The 27,475-nt window shown below is 33.3% G+C and overlaps 1 protein-coding gene across 3 annotated transcripts; it reads left to right on the forward strand.

Moving 5' to 3' along the window:
• Positions 1–47: 47 nt before the first annotated feature.
• On the forward strand, positions 48–24,896 carry LOC110451658 (type-2 histone deacetylase 2-like). Of its 3 annotated transcripts, XM_021499792.1 has the most exons (7): positions 48–1,202; positions 13,119–13,136; positions 13,541–13,558; positions 20,531–20,587; positions 21,393–21,426; positions 23,461–23,542; positions 23,817–24,896. In XM_021499792.1, the coding sequence occupies exons 1-7, from the start codon at positions 669–671 to the stop codon at positions 23,878–23,880; spliced, it is 807 nt and encodes a 268-aa protein (XP_021355467.1). In that variant the 5' UTR covers positions 48–668; the 3' UTR covers positions 23,881–24,896. The 3 variants fall into 3 exon arrangements, with proteins under 3 accessions (XP_021355467.1, XP_021355468.1, XP_021355469.1); XM_021499793.1 differs by lacking the exon at positions 13,541–13,558; XM_021499794.1 differs by lacking the exons at positions 13,119–13,136; positions 13,541–13,558.
• The last annotated feature ends 2,579 nt before the right edge of the window (positions 24,897–27,475 follow it).

A 27,475-nucleotide genomic window follows, 5' to 3' on the forward strand; every position in this document is an offset into this window, starting at 1 on the left:
CCTGCACTCGAGGATTACCTAAACGTGTAATGGACTCGTCCAGGTTTTAATCAAGTATTTAAAGGTATATCTGAGATATAAGCCTACCTGAATATACAGGTGTTAAAAGTTGTACGACTACCTGTATAAAATCTACCTGGAATATTTCAAAAAGTGAACGTAATACCACACGTAGGTTTGTGTATAGGGTTAGGGATCTAAATCCGATGTTTTGTGATCTGACCAGCAGGATATATAAGGATTCCGTGCTTTATGAATGTCACTAGTCCGTTACGTCTCTATTCGACAACTCCAGGACAGTGTGACGTATTTTACCTATGTAGGAGGTGTAGATATATATATATACGTATATAATATGTAACAAGCCGTGTACCGTTATTTATTCGTGTTCATTTAAATTATACTCAAATATGTTAAAGTGTTAGTCGTTGCTGTTAGATTTGAAAATCGATTCGGTCTGGGAATATACATTATAACGTGGATTGGATTTACAATTCTGCACTATTGTCCTTGGATTATATTCTCGTATGTGGATTTTACGATAAAGTGGTACAGTGAATAGTATAATACAATACAGTCTTTTATAAGTACTGTATACACAGTAAACTGATATTATTTATTACAATGTTGTGAACTATCAGAGTAGAACATTTAAAAGATTAGTCAAAATGGGATCGGGAGGAAGCAAAAAGGAGGAAAGCAAACAGACAACACCGACGAAAACGTCCACGACGACGACGACGAAAACGCCAATGATAAAAAATGACACTGACAACAGGAGTTCGTCGTTACATAAACAAAATTCAACAAACGAAATTCAATATCCTAACAATAACAGGACACAATTTGATAATAACCAAACAATACAGAATAACAATGTTCAGAAATCCTCGCATGCACCTCCATCGCAGTGGAACAAAAAGGAGGACATTGATGACGTTTTAAACCTTGATTCCGAATGGAGTTCTAAAAACAAACGGCAAGAAGTGTATCCTACTCCGCGGTCTGATCGGGGAGGAAGTCGGCGGGACGAGGAACGAAATGTTTATAACAGACAAGTGAACAATAACACGGTGATTGAGGAATATCCTGAAACTTACGCCCAGCGAAACGCTCGACAGCAGTACAAACGTAGTGATCTCCTCCGACAGAAAACCATATACAGAGACCCTAAGGAATGGGAGCCAGAGACGGAAACAAAGGTAACAATACAAAGGGCTATAGTCGGTGTTAGTAGATAAGTAGATTAGAAATAGAAGGGTAGACAAGGTCACACAGCTGTTTCCTAAACATATATATATTAAATAAGATATACTATTATAAACATATATAAAGTAAGATATATAAGTATATATATAATAAGTCCGCATGAAGAAGCCGAAGAAGGCAAGAAGGCCTAGCGGCCAGTCTTATTATTTCATTCTATAAAATAAGATAGTTAAACATATAATGCTAAATACTCTCCTTAGGTCTGTTAGTTTTCTCCAGGTAATCCGGCTTTCGACCATCCCCAAAACCTGGCTCGTCCTGAAATGACCATAGCTGTTAATAAGACGTAAATCACAAATAAACAGCAAACAAACATATATCAACTATGACGTATACCTATATTTCATAATAGTAGAAAATAAAGCAACATGTCTGTGGGAAGGAAAATATGAAACAATAACAAACATTTCAAAACTGATTGCTGGGCCTGCCTTGAGCTTCTTAAGGCGGTAGATGGTACTTATATTTTCAGTCCGACTCAAGAAACTCGAGAAGGCAGAATATCTAGCAGTCGGTCTTATGTATTTGTTATTTTAGTTGATATAAACACATTCACATAAGTATAATATACAAAGAATAGTCGAGAAACGGGGATTTATCAACATTGGCCGAGTGACTTGACATTACACCTGGTTGATATCTGTATCAGATATGCAGTAACATGGGCAATGGTAAAACTGTTACAGGAATGCATTGACAAAGCGAAGGGTCAATATTGCTGTCGGACATATATACATGGTAATAAAAGAGGTATTAGAGCTTAAGAGACGAACACAGACGGAAGAAACAATAGGCATTCCTTTTTTTCTCGGGATGAGAATTGGACTAATGGGATGCCTGGGTAGTGGGTGGGTGGTATATTGTGGAGTAGACAAACACTGGCTTGATCAATAATTGTATCAATATGGGATTCGATCCAAGCCATAAAAGATATCAGACGTAGACGCATAACATACATCATTAAATTACAATTTTGTTATTACAGGCAGCATCAGTTGTGTAAAGTCAAGCTTCATCAGCTTAACGACAGATAACACTTCGTAAAATATAATCATTGATTTGGCGTAAAAGCTAACCAGACCTTTACACTGTTAGACCTTGTAAGTTGTGAGAACTTGTACCCATTTTGTCTGATTGCTATCGATGTAAATAAATATAATGTTTATGAATGAATGAATTGTAACATCAGTTGTCTAAAGTAAAGCCTCATCAGCTTAACGACAGAAAATATCTCATAAAATATATTCATTGATTTGGAGTTAAAACTAACCAGACCTTTAAAATGTGAGTTGTAACAACTTGCACCCATTTTTTTCCCCTAATCAATACTAGTATTTATCAATAAAATGTTCATGCATAAGCTATCAGGCCCTGATATGGCCTTTAATAAAACACGTATCTAGAAAATTATTTGATTTTTTTCTTAAGATTGACTTCAGCATATGATTAACATAACGGATACAGCAGCTGCATTTTACTACGTATTGCAACAGCTGCATTAAGTATCATTGCTCGACAGTTTAAGGTTTTTCCGTTCGGTATTACAAATAATTATAATACATTAAACATTCTTCTAAAACTAGCTAACGGCATTATATATCAACTAAGTTTTTTTCTCTCATAAAGTCTTTAAACAGAACAACCGAAAAACCTTCACGATGTATTTCGCCAAATCCAGAACGTACGATCGCCACCAATCTGAGACACGGTGAACAGGTGTTAATCATGGTATGCCCTGAAATCTTCTAGTTGGAATGAAATTTAAGATGTCGATCGTAGCAAATTAAAATCAAGGATCCCTGTTCCACTGCCAAAAACCGTAAATATGCAAAGGAAACAGTTTTTTAAGACTTTGATATATTTCTGAAAAGAAAGCCATACCATGCAGGACTAGTATGACAAAATGAAAGATGAAAATAAAACTCACCAAAATATAATCAACAACAGTGTTTTGAGTGTAAAAATTCAGCGGGGCTAGAGATTCGAACCCTGGACCACAAATTATTCCTCATATTTGTTATTATTTGAAATAAAATGGCAAAGCTCCAGGTAGATATCGTGGATTGCAACTTAAGGAGTGTCATTTAAATTGATATGTACAAATGTGATACTTATACCAATGGAATAGTTTAAAACCGATTAATGTGCATTACTGTTATTTAAATGCATGTATACGTGTATAACAATGGTTAAAAGTAGAGAGTAATATATACATCTATGTACGTCAGACAAAATACATCTAGGTCATTAAACTACTAATGAATGTCTTTTAGAAATGTATTAATTGCCAAACACTTTAAATTGTTTTAATGAATGACAGGTTAATCTGAGTACTGAAACGAGTTAAGAGGATATTTACGTATAAACCTTAATGTATACAATTTTAGTATGCATTCATATGTGCCTTTTGAACAGATTATACGATAGATCGATTTAGGACGATTTTAGCTAATGGCTACACTGTCAAATACCAATCCTAGTATAACTAAGTTATAACATGGATTGAACATTTAAAGTCATCCGAATAAAGTATTTTTTTCAAGTTACGTTTTTGTGACTCCTAGTTGGCAAATGTTGTTTATTTCAATATTGTAACGATGCGGTGATCTGTCGATAAAAATAAATAAATACAGAAGTGACTTTTGGAAGAAAAAAATAAAAAATAAATAAAAAATCTTCAAGTACTAACTACTTTGTACAATAGGATATTCTTATTTCTGTGAAGCCCACCAAGAATAATACTTACACAATACATATCCAGCACACACGCAGGCATACACACATAAGGAGATATTAGCCAGATGGCATATGACTAATAGTTAGCGACTGATAAGGCATCTCCTCCGAATTCATAAAAATATAAATTGATTAATGTTTATGCTAATTTTATTAATTGTATTTCTATGTACTTTAAAGCGCTTTAGAGTGGCTTATTCTAGCTAGATAGGGCGCTATATCAAATGTTGTATATAATTATTATTAATGATCAACAATACAGTATATATATATATATATATTTCTGAATATTAATAAAGATAAATCACGGAAAGTTTAGTCTATATGTCTATACGATGCCATAAAATGCTTTCTTTGTGTGTCTGTCTACATTAAAAAAAAATCTGATATCCCGTCTTTGCGTCTTGCAGAGTTATTTCTCTTGTGAGCAGGTATTGATTGTTACGTCATTGATTTGTGCAAGAAAATAACGTCGTTTTCTCAAAAAATGATGACGTTACTCTCACAAACAAATGACGTAACAATCAATATCTGCTATCAGGGGCAGATAATTTTGCAATAAGAAAAGATGGAATAGGTGCTTGCATAGTATTTCTAGTAATTATTCTCTCTACTTGTATAATATGTTATTTGGTATTGTGCAAATTATTATTATATTATTATATATATAATTATTATACAAAATCAGGCAACAAGTATTTCCCTGACAGGTTTGCTACTACAGTTAACTAATGTGTAATGATTTGTACATCAAATTATATAGTAAAAATCCCTCTAGACAGGCAATAGATGTATATGATGTGACCTATTTATCATTACATACTTACTAATAAATACGTGTTTGTTTTGGTATATGCGATACGATACAATTGCTCTAACCCATATCAGCTCTCGCCGTATCACACCCCAAAACTCGTATCAGCCCGAAAAAACCAGTATCACACCCCTTTTGAAAAGTGTTCGTTTTTCAATATTTCAAAAGAAAAAGAGATAATAAGATAGTAGATCATTCCGTATTTTATTAGTAAGTATGTAATAAACAGAATAAAACATGCCTTTTTCCATATCACACCCAGTATCAACCCTCGACCAATATCAGCCCTCAGGTCTTCGGCCCTCGGGCTGATAATGGAATCTTGGGTTGATACTGGTTGTGATATGAAAAAAGACATGTATTATTCTCTATATATTATCATATTATCGAAGCATAGTCGAACACAACAACACATACCTAATACCAAGGTATTTTTGTATGTATACATATCTGAACGATACGCAAGATTCAGAGATTGAACTATGAGTATGACAATTTCAAATTTGGAAACTTGATAACAAACGTACGTGACTGTATACTTGAACATTGCATGTGTTTGATATATTCTAATCTTACTTACTGTGTATGTAAAATATACCACACATCTTTATTACGTCTTCTCATATGTACGTAAATCTACCAGGCTATTGTATACCAGTACAATACACCATGAACTGGCGTATACAGTCTTCTATAGACAAGCAAATGCTATTGAGAAGAAACAAAAGGCACATTCTCAACCTGCCCCCAATACAAGGTTAAACACAATGTAGAGCATTTGTTATACGAATCCACTGTAAAGGCAGTGAACTGTTCTAGATTGATATCACCCCTTTTGTCTGCTGTATGGGATTGTAAGATTAGGTTGAACTTTTGACCTCAGTCAAATGTATAGGGTGCCTAAGTGCCAACAATATATATACGTAATACGTTTAAGGCCATGCAGTAGGCACCAAAGATAAAAAAGACGGTTAAATTCGTTTATTAATATTAAAACAAAATTGATCACATTTTTTATATAACAAATGTAATGTCATTTATATAAAGAAAATATTAATAGAATGTTGAAAGTAATAGCATTAACTTAAATAAGAACTGATAGAAAATCATCGTTAAAATACGAATTAATGAGGTACTAGTATCTTGTATTAATGCGTAGATCCATTCAGAAAACCAAACAAGTTAACACAACAAAGCAACATACACCATATGGCTATTAGTTTAGTATTGTTTAACGTCCTATCAACAGCTATGGTCATTTAAGGACGGCCTCCCATGTGTGCAAGATTGCATGCGTGTAGTGTATATGTTCATGTTTGTCTCCTTGTGATAGCGCGGAACTGATGCCGACTTTATAATGCGACCTCATTGAAACATACTGCCGAAGACACCCAGCAGGATACCCCACCCGGTCACATTATACTGACAACGGGCGAACCAGTCTTCCCACTCCTAAATTGCTGAGCGTTAAGCAGGAGTAGAAACTACCATTTGGCTATTAGTTCCCACACGACTCATTAGTGGTACTAAAGATATGCAAATCTATGTCGATAGTGCTATAAATATTTATAGATTTACTTATATTTAACGTTATAAGTTAAGTACTTTGGGTTACAACTGAAAATTAATTCTTAAGGATCCCCGTACCACTGCCGAAAAACTGTAATCGACAAAACTATAGCTTTTATAAAAATCTTTTTCTGAAAACAAAACATTACTTTGCAGAACTAATATGAGAAACAAAGAAGATGAAATAAACAAAATACAATAACCAACACTGTGCTACAGTTAGATATAAACGGAAGCTAAGGGGAGGTAACTGAACTTAGAGATCTTAAACTACTGCAGAAAGTTCCAGACTTCTTTAACGGCAAAAGCATAAATAATTTAAGATGAATTGTAAACCTGTTTCTATCTCCAGCAAAATATATTATTTATATTATGAAATTGGTATAAGGTGACATTATATTGATTATGTATCATATATAAACAGTAAAACAGCTGCTAACTGTAGCACGATATACTATTTATATTATGAAATTGGTATAAGGTGACATTGTATTGAATATTTATCCCATGATTTACTGGGCGTGGCGAGATAACAACGTGATAGAGACGAGAAAGCAAATCAAGCACTTTAAAAAGGCATAGCGAACCATTATACTTCAGCCCACTCCTACATCTGTCAGAAACTGAATTTTCATAATGTACATGTATATGTATATATAGTATACCTAAAGATTGTTGATCAAATAAACAATTGAGCCACTTATGGACCGTTTTTCATTTGATTGAATTTCGATTAAATATGACGTGATCGATAAATTGATTAATTCAATAAAGGAATACTTTAACACGAGGTCAGCAAGTTCACGTTGATAATAAAAGTAGATAGGTGCAACTATACTGCTGTTTGTTATAGAATCTGGACTCGACCGTTACTGCTTTGATAGCTTGCCTTACCAACAATTAGCAAAATAAGATTACTATTCATAAAATACTGTAAGCATTTCTTCTATTTATCTAATGATGATACAAGTGATGATAAAATTGAATACTAATGGAAAACAGTAAACATAAGTTTGTTCATCGGTAAGTTAACAAGCCATAACCACTTAAATATCCTTTTTAAAGTATGATCAACTTAATTTCAGTCAGTTGGATACCTTTGAAAGTCTTTCTATTTCAACTTGAACGAAAAACTGTCTCCGTGTAAAATTGAAATCTAATCTATCACAATTGGCCATACGAAAAGTATTCCTGTTTTGTTTCTTTAAATATAATTAAAAAAATAAAATATATAACTTCGGTTGACTTCATGACGTAACAAGCTAACAAAGCTTAAGCACTCTTTGAAATATGAAGAGCGTGTAACGGCCCAACAGACCGAACATACCTACAGTAAGCATACGTACATTATTCATTGATGTTTATGTCCTTATACGGACAGTGACGTAAACATGTAAATAGACTTCTGATGTCATGGTATCCAAAGTAAATAGGTTATGAATCAATAGACAAGCTGAACTCATTCTGTATAATTAATATTGATTGGAATTGATGTTTTACTTGCCTGTTCATCCATTCCGTGTTTCTACATTAAGGAGGTAAAACGTTAGTGTCTATTATGGTTTTGTATATACAGAAACCTTCCATTGATTTCGCTTTGGAGGCACGGTAGTCTAGTGGAAGGACGCCGGGCTCGTAACCGAAGGGTTGCGGGTTCGAGTCACGGCACGGCACGGCACTGTGTTGCATCTTTGAAAAGGATACTTTACTCAGCTTGTTCAAGTCTATTCAGCTGTAAATGAGTACGTGGTTGGGCAGTGCTAGAAATGGCAGCCCCGGCTGTATGCTCCCCAAGGAGTTGAGAAAGATATCGGCTGGTTGCAAAGGCAAAGGCCCTATAACAACGGATAATAACATGTGAACCGCTTTGAGACGACGTACGAACTATTGTTGTGATAAAGCGGTATATAAGAACCTCGAATTATTATTATCATTATTATTATATAACTGTAACAGAATACGTTAAAAGATTACCATAATTGACCAGATAGATCAGTTGATTTAAACAACAGTATACAGGTAACACCTGATGTCCGTGGTTCGAACCCTGGTCTTGCGCAACGCTGAACTTCTACACTCAAAACACTGTTATTATCTTTTGATTATCCATCTGTATATTCTTTTTCTCATAAAACAACCCGAAGTAAGGTTTTCTTTAAAGAACATTATCAAAGCTATAGTCATGCCAGAAAAACAACAACATTTTTCTGTGCAAAGTTACAGCTTAGACAGTGGTACAGGGATCCTTAACATGTGCATTATTACCGTTGAGTATACAATATTTATTTTCATTCAAAATATATGCAAAACTGATAACATTGTAAATAAGGGAAAAAAATGTTAATAATCTTTATTCAATAGAAATTAATATTGTAATCTATTCGCTCTTTCTGAGTAAATAAAGGTTGTTGTTTTTTCCGAAAATAGAGTCGACTAAAACAGTTAGAATTGCATTGTTTTCCGAAGCGATTTGAAAGAACACGCACACAAAAAAGGGCTTTGAAAATTGATTACACTAAACAAACGCAATCCCTTTTCATGAACAGTAGCCGTTATTCCATGCACTTGTTAAATATAATACAAATGTGATATAAAACCGACTTCATATTTAGTTTAAGTTAGTTTTTTGAAATAGCACAATGAGTAATTCTACCTATAACTGTATGATAGTCTGGGTTGATTATTTATAACGCACAGTGAAATATAAAAGATAGATATAAACCGCAGTTAACATTGACATATTGTAAAACAAAAATAACGAGTAATCCATGTAGGGGCCGTGGAGGCCAAGAGGTTAAGGCGTTGTTATGCTTATATGCCCAAGCTTACACTAAAATTTTCAAGATTGTTTTTAAACATTTATCTTTATTAATTTCTTTTTTATGATAAATATGGACCGTCCGTATAGGCATAAAATAGGAAAGAAATTAAAAAATATCTTTTTAAAAAGTGAAGTCTGATAAAATAGTGTTCTTATGATATGTCTATACACATTGACAATTCTCGAAGGTTAATGTAAATAAAATACTTAGAGAAGTTCAAAATTTAATAATATTCATATAATAAGTCGGGTTTTACTTGTTAATAATCAGTCTAAAAGGAGTTCCCAGAGCACGGGAGATTGCTTCTAAGGCCTAGTAGATTTTTTGCCTTGCATACGTACCCTCCGCCTCCTCCGGCGCTACGCGCCTGGGACGCTCAACCCATCTGTAAGCATACAATCCGAAAAATGGTTTGCGACGCCACTGTTCTGCTACCACTAGCCCTTCACCACTGGGTCGCGGGTTCGAGACCTACGTGGGGCATTCGCCAGGTACTGCTGTAGGTCGGTGTTTTTTCTCCGGGAACTCCGGCTTGCCTCCACCATCAAAATCTGGCAAGTCCTTAAATAACCATAGTTGTTAATAGGACGTAAACACAAACCACCAAAACCTAGCACGTCCTTAAATGACCATAGCTGTTAATAGGACGTAAACACAAACCACCAAAATCTAGCACGTCCTTCAATGACCATAGCTGTTAATAGGACGTAAACACAAACCACCAAAGCCTAGCACGTCCTAAAATGACCATAGCTGTTAATAGGACGTAAACACAAACCACCAAAGCCTAGCACGTCCTAAAATGACCATAGCTGTTAATAGGACGTAAACACAAACCACCAAAATCTAGCACGTCCTTCAATGACCATAGCTGTTAATAGGACGTAAACACAAACCACCAAAGCCTAGCACGTCCTTAAATGACCATAGCTGTTAATCGGTCTTAAACACAAACCACTAAAACCTAGCACGTACTTAAATGACCATAGCTGTTAATAGGACGTAAACACAAACCACCAAAATCTAGCACGTCCTTCAATGACCATAGCTGTTAATAGGACGTAAACACAAACCACCAAAATCTAGCACGTCCTTCAATGACCATAGCTGTTAATAGGACGTAAACACAAACCACAAAAATCTAGCACGTCCTTAAATGACCATAGCTGTTAATAGGCCTTAAACACAAACCACTAAAACCTAGCACGTCCTTAAATGTCCATAGCTGTTAATAGGACGTAAAACACAAACTACCAAAACCTAGCACGTCCTAAAATGACCATAGCTGTTAATAGGACGTAAACACAAACTACCAAAACCTAGCACGTCCTTAAATGACCATAGGTGTTAATAGCACGTAAACACAAACATTATTACATAACAGCTAATAGAAATAAGAAATGATATATCTTTTTACGACTGAAATATTTTGAAATTATAAGCATTATTTTTATTAATTTCACATTGACAGTTATTTTTGAAAAACAGTTTCAAAATTCATATTTAAATTTTAAAGTGAATTAAAAATAATTTAATGAAAACCCAGTAAATTACATAGCAGCTTACAGAAATAAGAAATGATATATTTATTTATGACTGGACTATTTTGGAATTTAAAGCATTATTTTTATTGATTTCGAATTGATTGCTATTTTTGACAAACATATATTCATTTCAAGGTGAATTAAAAATAATTTAATGAAAAGCAAGTAAAATGGGCCTAGGCTTGATAAACGGGCTTGATTTAATTGATACAACTGATATGATAGGTCGAAAGAAAATTTTGAATGGAGAGCGTAGCGTTGGTCTAAATCTTACTTACTACACCTGAATGGGAAGGGTTGATATATGTGTCTATGTAAAGCAAACATTACAAGTCAACCTCCATAATTGAGGCCACAGTTTGAGTTATCTCTGTACATAGTTAACTAGACCCCAGCACACCCTGTACAAACACTTATATGTCCTAATTACCTTCACTGACGTTATAATGATCAACGTTAGATTGAGCCTTTAAAGTGGCCTGCCACTTCACCTGATCATCTCCAAGTCTTTTACAAGGTGACGTGTTCAAGGTTTCAAATTATTTCCAATCTAGTCGATTCCTAAAACAGATGTTTGGACAAGGGACAAATTAGTCGATTCCTAAAACAGGCGTATGGACTAGGAGCACATTCATCATTGTTTTAAAAAAAACAATGCGTATTTATCTCATTTACTTCATAACGCAACCAGAAGGCTTATTGATACATCACAGGCATCCATTCCAAATATGAGCACGCGGTTGACATATATTTCATTGTTCAATGTATTACGTTTAATAGTATCAGCTCTATTATGAAAATCGATATGTGTAATTATGTATATATGTATTAAGTACATGTAAATATTTCCGTTTTATATCTGTAAATATTTCCATGGAATTTCTGTAGATACTAAGTATATAGATATATAGGTAAGGCCTCTTTACGATAATAAATCGTTTCTTTGCACGAGGTGGAACAAAAAGGGGACTAAAGTTTGCAGAGGGGGCCATTCTGACTATGGAGTTGTCAGGGGTCAGGAATGTTGATATTTTTTTTGGTAGATGTAAGCAGAGACACACCTGATAGGGAAAACAGACTTGTAAAATCCCATAACACTAATACTGATAAAGAGATATAACGAGGCCAAAAGGTTGATTTTAAGGGTTGTCATTTTTCATTTTTAATACATAGATTTGATGTTTTTTAAAGCATTACTGATGGGGTTAGGTTTCAGTCAACAACATTCCATTCGCTTTTTCTGGCCAATCACAATAGAAACATTGCCTGTTACAAAGCGCTATTAAAGAGTGAGATTACATGGTATATATACAATACATGGCGAAAAATCATTTTAAAGTCAACCATTCAAACATGAATATAAATGTCGTGTGTAATTCTGTAAATTTTCATCACTGTAAAATGATAGATATTTAATGCCTTTCAATTTTCATTTAAATTATATACACTTTTTGTTTACATTTGCTTCCATTTTTCCTATTTTTTTAACCATTTTTTATCATTATGTTACTGTTAAATTGATAATTAATCAGCAGAGGATATAATCTAAAATGGGAAATTTTCTGTACTAAATGTATACAGTGTCGTTTGGTTAGCAATTAACACATCAATACAATGCGCATGTTTTATTTAGCTACAGAAGTAGAACAAAAAAATCCGTATGTCTCAGAATACCGTGAAATCCCAAATTGGGACTTTTTTCAATAAAGTATTATTCTCCTACTTAGGGTATATCTCAGTACACCTTGCATTCCAAGCTCGACATGCGTTTCAGTTTACTGTAACTACCCTACGGTTTGAAAATGCCTCTGTATAAGACGACTTTCTACTTAAATATGTTTCGATGAACTATGACTGACCCACTTACTATTAAGCTGTTAATTATTTTCATGAAGTTGGTCGTTTTATTGATTATTATTTAAGGATATATATGTGCTACGTTGTGCATTATAATTAAGATTTATATAAGAGTTATTTTCCTCAAAAATAACTTGTATGGGATAAACTTATTATTCGGTGTTTTATCAATGTACTAATCAATGTACAGAATCTACTTCGGTCATCAATTAGTTAATCAGTTTCATAATACCATTCATTATGCCCAGATATGTTATGTTTCACGGTTTGGAACTCTTATATAGTTTCCTTTCATTGTTGATATAGTATGTTTCCTTAATTAATCATATGTGGATTACACGCGAATAATGTTTTACATTTATACTCTTGCATTCATTTAGACTTTCATTACTAGTGTTCCATTTTTAACAGGAATGTATTTTCAAAAGATGCATTTTTCATAGCTTTTACTATTGTATACTATTTTTCATGTACTCATTCTGTTATTTTTTCTCATTTCCCATTTAGCCAGCAGAGGAGAATCAGGTAGACCACATTTTCATATATTTGTCTTCATATTATTCATTTTAAAATTGCATTTTAGTGTTTCATTTGTGTAAACAAAGGAACAGTAAGGGAACTCAATGCACAAGGCACTATCATTCGATTATTTATAAGTTTGTTACTTACTTGTATCATGTTATAGTATGTTTCCTTAATTAATCATATGGGGATTAAACGCGAATGTTGTTTTACATTTATACTCTTGCAATCATTTAGAATTTTTCATTATCAACATTTAAGAAGCAAAACGAAAATAAGCATATATTTGTCATCAAACCATTCGTTCTTTTATTCAAAATCCAAAAACAATTGTTTAAATAAATCATTTCATTCCTCCATTCATTAATTTCAAATGTTCAACTATCATGTTTTCTTTTTTCATTCAGACCGAGGAAATAGCTGAGGTATTCATATGAATTTCATTTTTAATTATACGTTGTTTTGTAGTTACTCAGTTGCATTGTTCACTTGTTGTCATTTTCAAACATGCCACAATCACATTTCAATTCCTGCCTGAGTCATCGTTACTTCAAATTTGAAATCGTTGAAAAAAGACAGAAAGTTTTCATTTTGAAATAAAGTATCTCGAGGAAACACATTAATAGTAGGGCGTCACAGTATGCTTGGAGTGTATCACGATATGTTGCAATACAGAAGGATAGTATTTGGATACGTATCCCGATAAATCGTAAAAGAAAAATGGTTCTTAATAAGACAAGAAACTGTTATCAGAATGGTATCAAACTGAGCCATTTGTTATATGGATCACACAGATTTAAGATTTAACCAACCATCAATTCAAACATTTCAACTTATTCCCACCAGTACGTATTCCGTCTTTGCGTATTGCAGAGTTATCTTCTCCTGATAGCAGGTATTGATTGTTACGTCATAGGTTCGTGTGAGAAAATTACGTCGTTTTCTCAAAAATTGATGACGTTACTCTCACAAACAAATGACGTAACAATCAATACCTAATCTCAAGAGAAGAGAAGATAACTCTGCAATACGCAAAGACGGAATAAACTGATTATGGTTATTGAAATATCTGTTAGAAAATGCAAAGTTAAAACATCAAGCAGACACAAAATAGATATAATAATGAACTTTTGAATAATATTGTGATATAGCGAATTTCATTTCTGTTATGCGATACGATTCAATGTACCTGTGTATTACGATATTCCAGTTTCGCGATATATTGTGACAGCCCTAATTTGTTAACTCACGTAACAAAATTTCTTTTCAACGTCACTTTCATCTAACGGTTATACATAATCTATATAATATATATTAATTCATATAATGTAAATACAATTAAAAATGTTCATAATATAAACTAAAATCACGATTAATTCACATTAATACCCATTAACACAAAGTCTTACAAATGTCATATCCCCCTCCCCCGAAATTAAACAACGTCTTTCTAATGTCAAATGTCAAATGCTTATATGTCTGTTGAGCCAAATATAAAGTCGGACCAAAACGACCTGTCACCTTGACCTTTACGTGGAATATTCATATTGGGCAAATGCAGTCAATTTCAGATATGTTCATCTGTGTACCGAGTACAGTAAAGACTGCCTGAGACAAGACAACAGTTTCGCCTGTAACGATAAATTAACCTATGCTCCCTGTATGATAATTGACTCGCCTGCAATCAATATGGTAATCGAAGGTCAACACGACAGGTCATTGTGGTCGGACTATACCAAAGTGTCTTGGGTATGATCGAATTTCATTGAATAAAATATCGAGTAAAGAGAGGGAAGTGAAGAATGTGATGGATATGTTTTTATGCAATACGCAATTTCTCCTTTGTATATTGATGTTTGGTGTCATAAAGCTTTTTCTTTAGAACATCACGTCTTCTATCGTTTCCTTTTCAGGTCTGAAACTTGAGTTATGCCTCGATTTCGCACATGATACGATATCTCACAATGGAGATCGAGGCCCAGACAGGGCACGAGTTACAGAATATATTTGTGTATCTATGTTAGGTAACAAATGAGTTAACTTATGTATTATCTACTTAAGGATGTCAAATATATCACAATCACCCCAAATCGACTTAAGTGTTTTCGCGTGCTAACGGCCAAAACGCTTACTCCTGATAAGATTTCTCGTGCAGGGATGAGAAAAGGTGTTGTGAAAGCAGCAATATATGCAAGTGTTAGTGGCGAGAAATTGTATTAGTGGCGAGAAATCGTGGCGTAACACAGGTGATAAATTTGAAGCAGTTTATTTACAACGTAAAGCTTAGTAACTCTTTTTATATAATTAGACAACTATTCCTGCCATGGTTTTGCACGGGTGTGTGGGAATGCATGTCTTATTTCGTATAGCTGACATATGTGTTAATGAATTACACATGCAATGGTATACATCAGGCCACTGAAAGGTGATTTATGGATTGGTTTGGTATCATTAGATGACTAATCATATGGCCATTGTAACTTACCCCATTTATGCGAGATCTTTGCCCATATCTTTTTTTCTGTGGTATCCATTACTATAACGTTATCTATATGTGCATATACTGTTGACCTAACATATATATATATATATATAATTACTTTTCAAGGACGTATTCTGATGTATATAATGAACTTTGCTACACTCTAGTGTTAAATCATCAGTAATTAGTGTTGCAATGTGTTAATTGATACAAAAGAATCTCGTAAAGAGAGATTCTATATATCTCCGAATCACGATTCTTCCAGAAAAATGAAATATCAATTCCTACTTTTGTAGTTTTGTATACGAAATATTTTTCCGACAATCGGAATCCGGGAGAAAATCAATGTATGCAAAAGAAGTATTTGGCAGAACAAAAAGTATATGCAAACGATATTGTTTGTCAATCCGGATATCCGTTTTTTGCGGATATTTTCTTTCGGATTAACTGGATAATTTTGTGAATTCAGCCTTCAATTAAAAAAAAAATCATTCTTTTTGCGACTTCTAGTTTTAGCATTTATTTCAAATAAAGTCTCGATTTAAAGTGTTCGCTAAAAAATCTATTTTTATAGATTAGATTCACATCCCCAAACCCTACCCTGAGATATACGACAAATCCATTCTGTATTGATATAAGAATCCCTGTATTTGATTAGCCTTAATGCGGACTTAAAGTAATAACACCAATTGCTGTTTTGGATTTAAACCTAACACGATGGGTGAATTTATGACACACCTAATAGACCATAGTTTTTGTTGAATGATTTTATACCTAGATTCTCAAATGACGTGACATTCTTGTCCATTTCTTCTTACAACACAATATTTTGCACGAATATTTTATATATAGAAGTTAATATCAGAGCTAATAGGTGACATGTTAGAGACATAAGCTTTTCTCGCGGGGTCATCAGGCAGGCACTCACACTTAACTTTTGTTGCACATGACCAAGATAGTCTCGGTTCATAACTGTGACGCTCCAGAAATTAACTCTTATTTTCCATATGCAAACAAAGTGCCGGTCTCATGACTTGAATCTCCTTTCATTCCTGTTAACGTGAATCTCTGTGTTCTGTGACTTGAGTCCCAAATTGATTTTGATTCGGATTTTTTTTAATTTTGTAACAAAATATTATATTACATAAAAATTTTTTTTTTACAAAGTTAAGATAAGATAACATCTGAATGTTTCCTGGGTTCTTACTTTTGTATCAATTTTTCATGTCTTCGTGTATTTTACCTTTTTTACAACAGAGATTTTTAATTCTGTATTACACATTGATGACCAAAGTTTCCATTTAATTATCGAACCTAATAAAATATGTGGGTATTGACAGATATATTGTTAATTGGATTCACTGACCATTTCCCAAAGTAAACACTTAAAACTTATTTGTTTTATTACTTTTATTAATTTCAACTGTATATACATAACAAAATACAAAATTAAATTTTATCTTGAATTTTAAGTATTTTGCTAATATCATCGATGTGTTATCCGTATAACACTAAAATGGTAGTTCATGAGTTATTCGATAAATTATCTTCTTTGAATCACCTTTGTTAGCAATATTGCCATGGATGATATTCATGTTATTGGTTACAAATTTTCCATTACATTCATAAAAAGATATTCATTGCGTGTTTCCAGAACATCAGTGATTGTTTTAAACAATGATACCATATCTATTACTTCTGCTACCATGTTATTATATATATATAACTAAATTTCATTGGATTTGACGGATACATGTATTTCACAAAACGTACCCTTTCAGATTACCTAGTTTAGCTCTCAACTTTTCTGCTGGTGATGCATGATGTTCTTCCTTATATTGTGAATTCTTCTCGGTTCCCGCTCTTATTTTTTTTTTATTCCAATCGAGCTTGAGTTGCAAATCTGTCCTTGTTTGGTGGCCCTGTTGTACCATTTACTTCTAATTCACTCCAAAAGACAATACAAACACAACATTTTATGATGCATATAGTTGAGTTCCTTTTCCAATGAATACCTAGCTTTATTGATACTGCCAAACTGTATCGTATTATGAGGTTTGATGTTTGAGAACTAATGAGTGCTTTTTAAGTTGTTTTTGGAAAATCTTTATTCCACAACCTTGGTAAGTGCTTTCAAAATGAAACAGTTACGTCATTCTTTGTTATAATACAAATATAACATAATCCAAGCAAACATATTTTAAATTAGAAACGAAAGGAAGAAAGTAAATATTATAAGCCAAGGTTTGCTTTCATTCTTGATCATGTGTTCAAAGAATGTAAGCACCTGATATTAACTCTCCCATAGTGTGGCAATATAAATCATGGCGGATGTGGAGAAATGTATAGTTTACCAATGAGTGACATACTAAAGATTACTTAGAAGTACTAGTTATGTCTTTATGAGAAGAATTTTTCCAAACCTTGATTTCTCATTCGAATTTTTTGATAGATTTAAGTTAACAACGCTAATGAAATAGTTCCATTTCTGTTGTGTTGAGGTCGTTAAGTTGAAAATGCTATATACTGATTTCGCCTCCGGGTGTTTTGACGGGATTAAGCTGACAATGCTACATATTGATTTCACAATAAAGTGTTATGAAAAAGTTAAGATGGCAATGCCATATATACTGATATCGCCTTTGGGTGTTTTGACGGAGTTAAGTTGAGAATGCTTCATATTGAATTCGCCTTACGATTCTTTGACAGAGTTAAAATGACAATGCTATTTGCTGATTTCGCCTCCTGGTGTTTGACAGGGTTAAGTTGACTATGCTATGAAAGTGAGTCCATACTGCAATACTTCTTGTACCACAGGCTAGTTTGTACAAAAGGCTATATCTAGGTCCATAGTCTGTCAATATCAATATTGACGAGTGGGGTCCCTCCTTAAAGACTTAGCCACTTCGACTTCGGGAGGCTCACGAAGGGGTATAAATATATCGTAAAAATGAAAAGTAAAATTGAAATAAATTAAACGAAACTTGAAGAGAATTATTGATAAATTGTTTAGCGAATGACGAGTATATTTGAAAAGTATCGTAGTGATAAGGAATGTTAGGTGATGATGTTGAATAAATAGATAACATGAACACAATGCTGTTAAAAATATTCGCGGAATGTAATAATAAAGTTATCACTAGATCTCAAATGACCACATTCCTACATTTAACAGTTTCACTCTATCTGTGTTTACGAAACATCCATCCGCCTTTCTTGATATAAAATAATGTACAAACAATAGTATGTCAGTAGCTTTTTTACGAATATTTTTGTACGATACATTACTGGAAAGTTTGTGAAATTGCATTGGAAAGACTTTCAATCCGATGATACCTTTCGAATATTGTGATGATATAAACCTTCCATTTATCTTAATCCGACTAGCCCATATCAATAATACCTGATTCAAATTCATTTCTGAAAAACAGATCTCTATAAAATAGATGTGTTATACTTTTACTGTTGTTCTTTTTTTCCCTTGTTTTTTTTTCTTTTCATGGAACTATTTACAGTCATAACAGACAGAAAATATATTTGTTTAAAAAAAAAATCATGTCTTCTTGTTTTCCTTCTGCAGCCTTTATACATTATTCAAGTATATGTAAACAGTTCATGTCAAATGTAGCCGTTTGTGCAATGTGGATTATTTATTCAGCATGGACCGCAAACCTCGAGAATTCAAATCTGTCAAACTGTTCAAACAATAATAATCGTATTTCAAATGAATGTTTTATTACAACGACAAGCAAACATCAGTCAATACAGAGATATATATGTATAAATCCAGAGGGATTCATATTTTCTGGTCCTACATCTTGTTTTGACAATGAAAAGGAATTCAGAATTGTTTTGTATAACCCTGATACATTTTTATAAACTCTGCTGTATTCATTTATAATTAATGCACACGAACATAATATCAATTTTTGAGTTACCTGATATTTTGATTACTACTCTTTATCATTATTCATATATTTTGTGTTATGGCTGGTTCTAGTAGCCACACGACAGTTTGACAGTTAAAATAGAATCTATTTGAAGCGCATAACATTTCTAATGATTAAATTAAGATTGCGATCAGATCATATCTACTTCGCATAAATTGTATTTAACTTTGAAAATAATACACCAATTCAAGTATTCAGCGCAGTTGAACCGTGCCCTCGGTCAACATTTTTTTTCAGTTCATAAATCAATGTATCGACTTTATCCATGAAATATTAATTCAAACTGCAATAAATGGGTATCGTAAAATGACCAGGTTAGGACAGCTTCATGACATCGATTTTTTAAAAGTGATCTGGATCCGATAGGGTTAGTTAACCATGAGAGCAATGATTTAGGAATGGTGAGTTATCTAATATAAATACTGTGAATATATACGAACGCGCTTTGGAAGTTGATGAAGGTAACCGGTCTTCTGATTAGAATTGTATATAACATTTCTCCTGATCAGTTACCAGAAGAAAGTAATAGCTTTAATTAGGTATATCCCTGTAGAAGAGCAAGATGGATACATCTGGATTTAAACCTCAATATCCTTATAATCAACTCCTAACAATATTGCTGGGTGCCTTAAGCATGTTGTTTTTTAATTTAGAGTGAGGTAGCACTCTAAGTCGGCGTCAGATCTGGACTATCGAAAGGGGTCAAATACATCAACATGCCGCCTCCAACTATCATGCCTACATGACACACATCCTTTAATGACCTTAGCTGTAGATATGACGCTAAACTCTTTAAACCAAACAAAAACCAATCTTAACAAAAGATTGCAAGAATAACATTGAATGAGAAATGTATGACACAATCCAAATTCACATCAATCGATACATACAATATTATTGATGATACGATACAAGTAAATAATGTTATCATACTATCATATAACTACTTTATTTTGATGTTTCAGGATGACTCCGGAGAATTCGACTATACTAAGTTTAAAGCAGCTAACAAAACGGCTCCAGTGAGTAAATCCCTCACATCTTCTAACCTATGTACCAATCTTCGCCCCAAAATTGTAGACTTGGAAAAAATGCATGTGATGATACCATAAAGGTTAAGGTGTTTCATACATAAGTACATGTACTAAAGTTGACACTAATGTTCATATTGTTCGTCTTACTCTTTAACTGCAGAACTATTTCGCTATTATTGGCATCAAACGAAGATTTTCGACGCGCTATTGTTAAACATCAAAGTTCCCTATCTTATTCTTTATAAGCATGTTTTATGTGTAGTGCTCTAGAGCACATCAGCTGAATGAGACATACTATTGTTATGAGAGAAAATACTGTGTCGTTCTTTGGTTTTGCCGGGCTAATATTTCGCAGTTTTTTGTGTTTGGGTAAAAGGATTTATTTTCCATTGATGTAACAAGATAACTTCGCTCTATCTTTGGTGATCGCTAAAATGACCAGCTTTACAGTAAGCATGCTTACATTGCTTTATTTAACATGTTCACGTCAGTCTATAAATAGGCAAAAGGTTCTAATTGCAAATATTTAAGGAAATTTTCCACTTTTCTTTATATAATACGCACAAACGAAAAGCGCTTGGTTTAGGGAAGAAAAAACATCTGTACCAAATTTAATGCGTCCCAACTGCCTCTTATTTGAATTTGAAAACTTAGAAACTATCAGAATACACATACCTGTGGCAAAAGCATTGATACACTTATACTAAGATAGAAAATGAAAATAACATTTCCTAACGTTAACAGACGCGGAAATTTGAATGAGACTGAATGTTTTCTTCTTTTCTCTTTAAAGCCACCGAGAAGAGATATTTTTGACATGACACCGGGTAAGTTGTAAACAAACACATCTTGCCATTAATATTATCGTGAACAGAGGATATCAAAGTTGTTATCGTTACTTTGGTTTTAAATGGAATGAGCTTAAGCGAGTGACTAAAAGTCATATGGAATAGGAAACGAGTTTAAAAATTCTTTAATTCGAATGCTTCACCTATGTACGTTAAAACACATTCCGTCGTAAACTTGGTCTTCGTTTCGGTTAATACCAGATTCTCAGGTTTATAAAACCCAATATTCACCTCAATAAAAGTCCATAATCGATAACTTATCTCGCATGTAACAATGGACTATTGATGTTATACAAAATAAAAGAAAAAATGGTGCTATTCGTTGCACATCTCTGTTATTCATCTGATAACGTAAAATGGTTCCTGTCTATAATTTATATTGCAATAGCGGGTGAAGTATGATGTACAAAAGCATTCCCATTGATGTATTAATACCTTAAAGCCATGTCTCATATACTTTATGACATTTCCCAAGAGATATCTTATAAGTAATTAACGTATGTAACATAGTCGTAATTATACGAGATAACTGATATCAGAATTACGTTTAGAGATATAACATAGTCGTAATTATACGAGATAACTGGTATCAGAATAACGTTTAGAGATATAACATGGTCGTAATTATACGACATATATGGTATCAGAATTACGTTTAGAGATATAACATAGTCGTAATTATTAGAGATAACTGGTATAAGAATAACGTTTGGAGATATGTAACATGGTCGTAATTATACGAGATAACTGGTATAAAAATTACGTTGCAAGATATAACATAGTCGTAATCATACGAGATAACTGGTATCAGAGATTACGATTAGAGATATAACATAGTCGTAATTATACGAGATAACTGGTATCAGAATTACGTTTAGAGATATATCTATTCATTACCAAATTCTGAGACATCTTTAATTCATTTAAAGACATCTCAATGTATTTTAGAGATCTTTATATATCATGTATAGATATCTCTAAAACATAACACAAATATATGTATTTCATTTATGTCTAATACTTAAGCAACCCGTCTGTTGATATTAAATGTTAAATTATCTTCATCGTAAGACATGTAGATAAATACAAAGAATAAAGCCTCTCCGTTCGTCTTGTTTTACAACATTGTAGAAACCTTGTTATATTTTCCCTATGAAACAAACACGAGCCGACACATTTAACTAACAGGATGGTAAGCTTAAGGAGTATTCGACTTATTTTTTTTCACAAATAAATCAAAACAAATGTTCAAAAGTTTCAAATTATTTCATGATTACACGTTATCATGCAGAATTCTTTGAGACACTCGTTCACTTTTGATATTTGTATTTAGCATTAAATACAGGCGTTATAGAAGGCGTTTAGTATCGTTAAGCTTCTCATAAGTTCGATGAAAATACCTGTACTGTTGGTTACTCTGTGTATGTAAGCTTCAGAAAGCCAGATCAACAGATATAAGCAAGTAACGTGGGGCATAGGTGCCGAGGTTTTGCATAATTAATAAAAGTCGGCTGCTGGTGAGATATCAGAAGAGGGTGAATAACAATTATGGTGGGTTGATCATCAATTATTCACCGGAACTGGTAGTACCAACAGCGTGAACCTAATCAATAATGATAAAGATAGCGAATGATGTAGTCAGGCTCCTTATCGCGTTAATTACCTCCCGACAAACATAATTCTTTTGATATTGTATTGATCACATTTTTAAAACAAATAATTTTATACGTACTTTTTATATAAAATACTGTCATTTCCTGGTATGATTAAATAAGACGTATTTTTCAAAACAAATATCTTATCAGCATAACTGTTGGGAACTATTTATCTCGAAGTGCAATTGAAAAATAATTGAAAGTCATATCTGAAGTCGCGTAATTGTAAAGAAAAAATATACGTATAATTAACCATAGGAATATCTATTGATAATGTCCATCGTTTTTCTCAATACATTGTAACAAGAATTTGTTTTAGGTAATGTATTAAAAACGTAAATTTATTTTGATTTAACAGATCCGTATACGTCACGGCAGACCTATGACGACGTGCATGACCCCGACTCTTATTATGAGCCAGGTCGTCAATCAGTTCCAAGGTATGTCTCAAATCCCGACTAATATGCCTTATTATGTATTGATGGATACAAGGGTTTCATTTTTATTATTAATTGTATATTTACAGTACGTATGTCGAGTATTAGGGTATATTGCAATCATCTTGCAAATAAATACGAGAAAATATATTTCATGAAAAATAATTTATCCACAGTAAGTTTCCTTGGGCTAGGGAATCAATTATAGTTTAAAGATTTATTTGGGAATACAGGAACATTTTCGTTATTATTTCATATTAATGTTTTCCTCTTTTAGAAAAGCGCCTACGTATGACAAATTGGAGGAGGATCTTATGGCAGATATTGAGAAAATCTTCTGAGGAAACACTATTCTCTCACTTACATATGCCATTGTAGTTTACAAGCATTGTCGTTTTCACAACAATCCGTTTATCGGCAAGCAGTGATCCAGTGATTGGTTCATTATTGATGATGTCCCCAACTACTGACAGAACAAGGCGAATGTACGGGAAAGCCTCGGAGGAACTAGGCCTACATTTACCGTGAACTTCTTAATGTGAAATCGTGGAAGATGTGGGGTCTCAATGACACAACTGGGATTAGTAAAAACCCTATAGATCATGGTCTAATATCTCTATTCCTATGGGTGTTGAAATCGATGACATTTTTCAAATTTTATACGAATACATAACCTGGTATTTTTAGCAGGTGAGGTCACTGCTTTGCCAGCAAGACATTGTTCTGATGTCATCAATGTATTATCAATGAGACAATATTGTAATGTCATGACATTCCATCAAATTGCCATAAATTTATATTGTATTTTGACCGAACTGTTAGAAACATTAACTACTGTATATGCCCATCGATGCCAAATAATTTATATCATTTACACTTCTTTGTAACCTGTTATATGATGTGATGATTCTGGTTGTATCGGAAAAGACCGCCAAAGCATTTACTGTAAAACAATTTCTTTCCGCAAGTACTAAATTTCGCGAATGTAGTTTGCAGATTTGATTTGCAACTATTTGAAATCAATGAAAGAATGCTATATATGTATTGATAGAAAATGTGTTTGGAAATAATATTCGTGTAAGATTTAAATCCCAAAAATTGGTTTATTCGCGAAATAAAGGGAAAATTAACCTCCTTTATAAATGAAATTATTAACAGTGTCACTCAACTGACATACATAATTAAGTACATAATAACTTGATATAAAATGTGAAATATGTATTTATTTTTCCGAGGTGTCTTTCAGCAACGAACGAATATTATCTTACCGCATGATGAACACCATGATTTGCGATCTAAATATATCACCTGTAGTGTAAGTACTCTTTCTGCGATCATTAAAAGATAATCCAACGAGCGATGATTGTGGTTTATATCTACATCTTGAAATAAAGTCAAATCAGTGAAATAAACATCAACTGTCACTATAGATACAAGCTTTAGGGCTAAGCCCTTCATCAGGGATTGAATGGTCCTCTCCCTTATACACATTTGAATGCAAGCCCGAAAGCTGGGATCAAGAGTGACTGTGTTGATATTTAATGCATAACGTTTCCTGTAGGAGCCGCGGTGGCCAAGTGGTTAAGGCGTCTAACATTCTGCTACCACTAGCCTTCCACCGCTGGGTCGCGGGTTCGAGACCTACGTGGGGCAGTCGCCAGGTACTGGCCGTCGGTCGGTGGTTTTTCCCCGGGAACTCCGGCTTTCCTCCACCACCAAAACCTGGCACGTCCTTAAATGACCATAGCTGTTAATAGGACGTAAAACACAAACAAACCAATCCTGTAGGAACATTATGATAGACATTTAGTCAAATTAGCGGATTTACTCTAAGGTGTAATACATGAGCTTCAAAGACAATGTTACACTTTGGAATATTTTTGAAAGAATGAGAATAACTCATCATCAGTTCCTACGAGTTTGGTACTAGTTCGATCTAATGCTTCCTATAATCTAAAGATTTGTTACTTTTTTAAATGCATATAATCCAAACATCCAATTGCTGTAAGAAGCCATGATATCATATACAAGTGTGATGTCACAAAGTATTATGACGTCACGGTGCGAAATATTAGTTCAAATATTGTAAACAACTATAATAAAATGAGGCAACGTGTGGATAAGTATAGAGGAGTTATGGTATAAACTTAAGTTTCATTGTTATTTATTGTGATCACGTGACTAGATGCCATGTTAGGCGTCTTAAATAACGTAGCCTAGGCTTAACAAGTGATAATAATGTGAGTGAGAAGGTATGGGTTGTAACCATTTTTAAGTCACAATGAAAAGCAGTGCGGTAACATTATAACCATATTCTGGTTACTGTTACGAATAGTCTTGAGCACTTGCTGTAAAAATATGGCCAAAGTCATCATAGAATTCATATCAAGGCTAATAAAAGGGTAATATTTGGAAATTCAAATAAGATACATTTCCTTTGTGTTAATGGCATCCTTCTTCATATCAGCCTACTTACATATGTGTATTGTTCCCGACTCCGATATCTAAGAGAAGGTTCTTGAACATTTTCAAGACACAATGATCAATAAACATGAAGCATAATTATTTTATGAGATATAAAATCATATCTTCAGTTTAATTTTGTTCACGCAGAATTCGAAAAAAACACCGATTATCAATGTGCTATCCTGGAAGCAAGCATTTTTGATTCTGGAATATTAATGTTTTAATATGTAATTGAACAAATTCATGAAACGTCATTTTTCTTTAAACATTATTGAGCTAAATATGGCCAGGACCTGAGTCCTTATTAATGAAACTTTCCTATGCTTAATGGTTATGTTCTCAAATCAAATTATCTTCCAAAGATCTCGCTGAAATTGTGAAAAAGAGTCAAAAATCGAAGTGTAGACACAGAACACGATATCCGTCTCTTTACAATTTCCTCAAATCATTGACAAAACGTGAAACTTGAATAAATATACAATCGTAATTCAGCACTGAGATAAGGAATTGAGCTAGAGCATAAAATCTGAGTTGGAGAACGTCTTCATGAATACGAGCTCTGGCGTGTGATGTCTTCTTACCCTGATGACATACCCGAAAATCTCAATGATTATCCGGGCCCGTATTCATGAATTCGTTCTCATGCTCAAGCATGGATTCTGTTCTCGAACCAACTTTCTTGTTATTAGCTTAAATCATGCCAAGCGATCAAAAAGTCAAATGAAAACATTGAAAACAGCTTTCGGCTTTATGTCTCTTGTTTTTTCCCCAATTCATTGACAATTTTTTTTTTTTTTTAAATTAACTTATAACTGGAACACGAAATAAGGCTTGAGAGCAAAATACTAGCTTGAGCATGAGGACGGTTTCATGAATACGGGCCCAGGTTTCAAAAATAATAACATATGCCTTGGATTCCTTGGTATCGAGGTGAAATTTAAACAAACGATATTCACAAAATTATGTAAAGCTAAACGAAATCATTCAAATTGTTTCTATCAAACCAATTACCGTCAGAGCAAAATGTGATATTCAAATTGTATTAGGGTTTGATAAAATATTTTAGTCTAGTGTATTCATTCATACAACGCATTCCAAGGTCTGATATTCTTCATCTCCTAGCATCTGCAAGGATAAATAAGATATGAATACATGTGTGTATATAAATTAGTATTAATTTATGTAAGTTATTGACATTTAAATTAACTGGTGCATTTCAGAGACATAATAAAAATGTTGTTGAACATTTTCATTCTTTTTTTCGTCTTTATTGTTTTAAGCAAAATTCATAAGTAGGAAAAAACATTCCAAAATGTCATTATTTGATCCTAATCAAAATAGAAATAAAATGAACAACAGTTCAAAACATCAAGGCAAAATTGGAGAGTCAATTCTAAGTCATGTAAAACGATATATCACAGTGCCACCATTCCATGACAAAAATCGAATCTAAAAACATTGATAACAAGC

This window comes from Mizuhopecten yessoensis, unplaced genomic scaffold (genome assembly GCF_002113885.1).
Source record: "Mizuhopecten yessoensis strain PY_sf001 unplaced genomic scaffold, ASM211388v2 scaffold6163, whole genome shotgun sequence".
In the NCBI taxonomy this organism is placed as follows: domain Eukaryota; kingdom Metazoa; phylum Mollusca; class Bivalvia; order Pectinida; family Pectinidae; genus Mizuhopecten; species Mizuhopecten yessoensis.